Source organism: Rhincodon typus, unplaced genomic scaffold, assembly GCF_021869965.1.
Source record: "Rhincodon typus isolate 14 unplaced genomic scaffold, sRhiTyp1.1 hic_rhity00002841, whole genome shotgun sequence".
Classification (NCBI taxonomy): Eukaryota; Metazoa; Chordata; class Chondrichthyes; order Orectolobiformes; family Rhincodontidae; genus Rhincodon; species Rhincodon typus.
In genome coordinates, this window is record NW_025968479.1 from 19164 (window position 1) to 24712 (window position 5549).

At 41.2% G+C, this 5549-nt stretch overlaps 1 protein-coding gene across 1 annotated transcript; it reads right to left on the reverse strand.

The window, feature by feature from the left end:
• Nucleotides 1-436: 436 nt before the first annotated feature.
• LOC109934751 (protein KTI12 homolog) lies at nt 437-3437 on the reverse strand. Its single transcript, XM_048593423.1, has 3 exons — nt 3353-3437; nt 1615-1683; nt 437-647 (listed from the first exon to the last, which is right to left on the reverse strand). The coding sequence occupies exons 1-3, from the start codon at nt 3389-3391 to the stop codon at nt 504-506; spliced, it is 252 nt and encodes an 83-aa protein (XP_048449380.1). The 5' UTR covers nt 3392-3437; the 3' UTR covers nt 437-503.
• Nucleotides 3438-5549: the final 2112 nt, after the last annotated feature.

The window sequence follows — 5549 nt, forward strand, 5'->3', positions numbered from 1 at the left end:
AAAGGGATCATCCATGTAAGACAGAAATGAGGAAATTTGTTCTCTGTGGAACTCTTTACCACAGAAGGGTGTGAAGGCTATATCATTAAGTATATTCAAGGCTGAGATAGACAGATTTTTAAATCAGTAATAATGAGTTATTGTGAAAAATGGAGATGAGGATTACCAGATTAGCCATGCTCTCTGATTAACAGAGCACACTCAATAGACTGAACAGCCTACTTTTGGTCCTACGTCTTATGGTGTTATAGTCATACCAGACTCAAAACGTTAACTGTTTGTCTCTCCATTGATGCTGCCGGGCCTGCTGAGTTTCTCCAGCATTCTGTTTTTATTTCATCATCCTCAAGTAAGTTGCTTCACAAGAGTCGTTATATTAAATGTCCTGTTTTAAGTATCAATACTTTCAGTTGGACAGGCAAACAAGAAAATGATCTTGATCTAAAAACACTTTATTATTATTAAAGAAATCCAAGTCACAATTTGCTACATTCCCTTGCATGTTAGTGGAGGCTCCGGTTAATGTACTGCACAAACATGTTTGCTATCTGTCCGATATTCTCCGTCGGGTGCATCTTGGTGTAGCTGATGAACTGTCGCCTCAGTTTACGAAGTTCAGCCATTTGGAGGTTTCGTGTTAGCTCGATGTGTCATCAAGATTAAGGAAAGAAATGGTTTCATCGAATAACCTGCTCCACCAAATAACATGTGAAGCTTTTAGCAATTGGTACGGAGACAATTTGGGTAAATGCAAATATCTGTCTACTGAAGAGAAAATAAAATTTGCACTTGTCATTCCTTTGGACAACTGGTACAATCCCCCAAAGCACTTTGTAGACAATGGAATGTATGAAGTGCTGCTTTTCTGTTCCTCTCTGAATAATGGCAGAAGAACTTTTACATCCACTCCAGGGGGTCAGACAAGCTCCTTGTTCAAGGCAGAGGAGGCAACTCTGCAGGAGCTAGTCTTACCCCAACCAGTCCTCAACTTTTAAGCCCAGAAAAGCGCTCTTGTGGCATACTGGTAGGTAGTCTCCATATCTCTGGAGAAGAAGGCTTACATTCAAGTTTTATCAGCTCCAGGGGTTTGTCATAAAATGTCTGAACAAGTTGATGAAAATTATCTAAATCTAGTGAACTTCTGCTGTAACACTTCCATTATAGTATCATATCTTGCCAGAAGTGCAGTTCCCAGAGCTGAGAGCAATATCTCACTCACAGCTGAAAAATAATGTCACACCACAGCAGAACCCTTGAGATAATAGCAAGATTCCATTAGCACTCTGAACTATTTTTTTTCTATCTGCTTAGAAGCTTTTAATGACTTCTGTATCTGACACCTAAATTGGTCGACTCTGGACAGTCCCCAGTTCTTCGGCCTTTAGAGGACATGCTGATCTATCCTACCAAGAGCCAACATGGATGACCTCACATTTCACACATGGAACTCCATCAAACAGTTTTCTCCTCACTCACTTCAAGTGTCAGCTGAGATGCTGCGCTCAAGCCCCTCAAGTGCAACTTCAACACACACCTTCTGACTCAGAGACAAGAGCACTACCATTACAAAGGATCTAAATGGTATTAGAAAGTTTGAAGGATTTATAAGGATATCTTCACATTGGCTCCAGGCACTGTTATCTGGTCTCCCGGTACACTTGTCTTCTGTGTGTTTAATATTGTCTAAAATTTAAAAAAGGAACAGCATTTTAAAATACATATTTTGACAATATACAAAGTGAAGCAACAAGGTCTGCCAGGGAAAGGGAATGTAAATAGGGCACAGTAGATTTGGTTCTGACCCATTATTGTGGCCTGTATTTAAAACAGCTCCCACTGTCCATTAGTTGGAAGAATCCTGTACAAAGTTAGTTTGAATCATCTCTCTTATTCCACAAAAGTGGGTTACACATTTTCTGCATAGAACTGCACCAAATTTGTGTTTAAATTCCTATCTTGCTCAGACAGGCCTTTGGACAAGAGCAATGGGAAAGAAGGTCCAGGGAAGAGTGGGTTAATGGCAATAACATCTTTGTGAAGAAGTGGGACTCAAGTTGATGGCATGAGTATTTGTCATGCACCCAAGGGGACAGACCAAAGAGGAGAAGGACACCATGAAAAGGAAAAAAAGTTTGATTACCCTCCCACCCCCAATTTGAGCACAAAAAGAACAAAGTACTGAAAGTGCTGATGGCATTAATGGGTGAAAATAATGCATTGTCATCTCCAACCAGCTCAGGCTCCCTCAGCTACAAGGTGAAAACAGCTAAGATCCAGCTTCCCAAAAACAGAAAAACAGTCTGAGGCACTAAATCAGTATCCCTACCACGAGTGGGGGACTAAAGAATGACGATATGCAACATTATCCACCTGAGGTTTACTGAAAGTAGTTCCTTAAAAATGCATTTATAAAACCTTCTCGTGACTACTGGACACCATAAAGCACTTCACAGCTATTAACATATGAAATGCAATGCTTGGTGTAATGTAGGAAACACAGTAGCCAGTTTGTGCACAGCAAGCTCCCAAAACCACCAATATGGTTACCCAGGGTTCGCAGGAAGGATCACTGGACCCGAAACGTTAACTCTGATTTCTCTCCACAGATGCTGCCAGACCTGCTGAGCTTTTCCAGCAATTTGTTTGTTTTTGAATATGATAACCTGTTTTTGTGACATTGGTTGACGGATAAAAATTGGCCAGGATAGGGTCTGCAAAATAATTCTATGGGATTTTTGATATCCACCAGGAGGACCAGTTTAAGGTCTCAGCCAAAAGATACACTTTGATCAGTGCAGCACAGAGACACCACTTTCAGTTTTGTGTTCAAACCCTAGAGTGGAACTTGACCTTGAAGGTGGCTGACTCAGCTACAAGAATGTGACCCACTAAAAACAGCCCTGAGTAACGTCATGCCTTTTGTCAAGGCATTTTTGAAGTTCTTAAAAAATTCTTGGTGCCTGTGGGAACATTAGTTGCCCATTCCTAATGGTCTTTGAAGTGAGTGGCTTGCTGGGCCATTTCAGAGGGCAGTTCAGAGTCCACCATATTGCCGTAGGTCTGGAATCACATATAGGTCAGACTGGATAAGGATGGCAGATTTCCTCCCAAAGGGCATTCATGAACCAGATGAGATTTTATGTCAATTAATAAATGCTTATTACTAAGTTTTCTACAAGACTAGCTTTCAATTCCAGATTTTAAAAAGTAATTGAATTTAAACTTCACTAGCTGTCACTATCCTCAGCATTACTGAAGCAGTAACATTACCACTACCCCACTGTCTCTCCCTGGTCAAAGAGGAAATAATTTCCCGCCCAGCATGAATAATTCCTCCAAAAACAAAACTCACCATGATCATCTCCTGTGTAACTCGATCCAACTCATACATGAAGTTCGTTGAGGAAAGTGGTTGCTGGAAATGAATATTAAAAGGATAAGCATTAATTGTGGTCTAATTATTGGAACCAAAGAGCAAACAGACAACAATCCCTCATGCCCTACCCAGTACCTCTAGCCCATGCCTGATCTGTAAAAGGTTAACGTTCCACACAATTCATGGAATTCAACTCTTAAAGGGAGGCTATTCAGTCCATTAAGCATGGCTATTTAAACAGAGCTTTCCAATTAATCCCACTCTCTGTTCAGCCCTGGAAACTATCCCTTATCCAGCATGTGTTCAAGTTCCTTTTAAAATTCTCTATTAAATCTGCTTTCAGCATTATTCCAGATGATAAACCGATTGGTGAAAAAAAACCTCCATTTCTCCTTTTTTTCCAACAATTATCTTAAAACCTGGATTCTCTGGTTACCAGCCATCCTGCCAATCAGATCAGTTTCTCCCCATGCATTCTATCAAACTTCTCAATTTAGAGTCAGAGTCATACAGCACAGAAAGACCCTCCAGTCCAATTTGTCCATGCTGACCAAGTTTCCCAAACTAAACCAGTCCCACTTGCCTGTGTTTGGTTCATATCCCTTTTCTATTTATACACTTGTCCAAACAACATTCAAATGTACCCGCATCTACCACTTCCTCTGGCAGTTCATTCCACATACGAACCACTGTGTGAAAATGTTGCTCCTCAGGTCCCTTTTAAAATCTTCCTCCTTTCACCTTAGAAATATGCCCTCCCCCCCGCTAGTTTAAACTCACCCACCCCTAGCTTTCCCTATTTTTTGCTATTGACCTTATCTATACCCCTCATGATTTTATAAACCTCTATAGGGTCACCTCTCAACTTCCTATGCTCCAGTGGAAAAAAAAAGTCTCAGCCTATCCAGCCTCCCTTTATAACTCAAACCCTCAGTCCTGGCAACACCCTGGTAAATCTTTTTTGAACCCTTCTCCAATTTAATAATATCCTTCCCAAAGCAGGGTGACCCAAACTGTACACAGTACTTCAGAAGAGGACTCACCAATGTCCTGTACAATCTCAACAATAACATCCCAACTCCTGTAGTCAATGGGCTGAGCAATGAAGGCAAGCATGCTAAATGCCTTCTTAACCATCCTGTCTACCTGTGACACAACTTTCATCCATGGTCCAACAAATTCGAATTTTAAAAACTTTACACCCAATTCACAATCAGTATGTTCAGTTGAGACCTTTAAGAGGGTACTTAAAAAAAATAAGATTGACACTAGGTAATGATGCTTGTTTGAAGAACTGGTGCAGGCACAATGGGCCCAACTGTTGTCTTCTGTGACATGATGATTCTGTGAATCAATCTTTAAGTGAAAGATGACAGAATATCTGCAGGTTTGTCCCCCAGTCCGGAACACACCAACACGGGATACACCAACAGTTGCCAGGACACATTTCTGGAGATTTCCTTCCATAAAAGGGCATTGGCAACAGAGGAAATAGGAGCAGGAGGCAGCCATTTGGATCCTCAAACCTTCTCCACCATTCAACTAAATCATGAGTGACCTTCTACCTCAACACTTCCTGCACCACCTCCATTACCCTAGATATCTTCAATATCTAGAAATTCATCAATCTTTGAAACAGATGGGCTATTTTTCAACAATTGATGATACTACTTTGATTACCATTACTGAGACTAGCTTTCAAATCCTGGAGGTTGCCAAGTACAATTAGAGAGAGGAATAGAGCTAAGTGCAGAATCAGAGATGGAGACCTAATAGCCACGTCCTGGCAACAACTGAAGGTGAAATCGGGGGCAAGAAAGGAAGAAGGAGAAAAATAAAGGTATAATGAACAACATCGAGTCATGTACTGAGGGAGGCTTGAAGAAAGCCAGAAAAGTAAGATGATGCCAAAAATCCCAGAGGCTACAGTGACAAAATAGCAAGAAAATTCTGGAAGAGACATCACATAACCACAGGCCTCCAACTGCCCTTTGACTTCTACGCCCGCTCCATATTAATAGTCCAAACTCCCCCAGCTGATGTGGTGGGTTTTGAACCCGTGTCCTCACAGTATTAGCTTGAACCTCTGAACTAATAGTCCATTGACATTACCACGACACCACTGTCTTCCCTGGCTTAGTTCACAGCAGTGCCCTAGATTTGCACCTTGAAT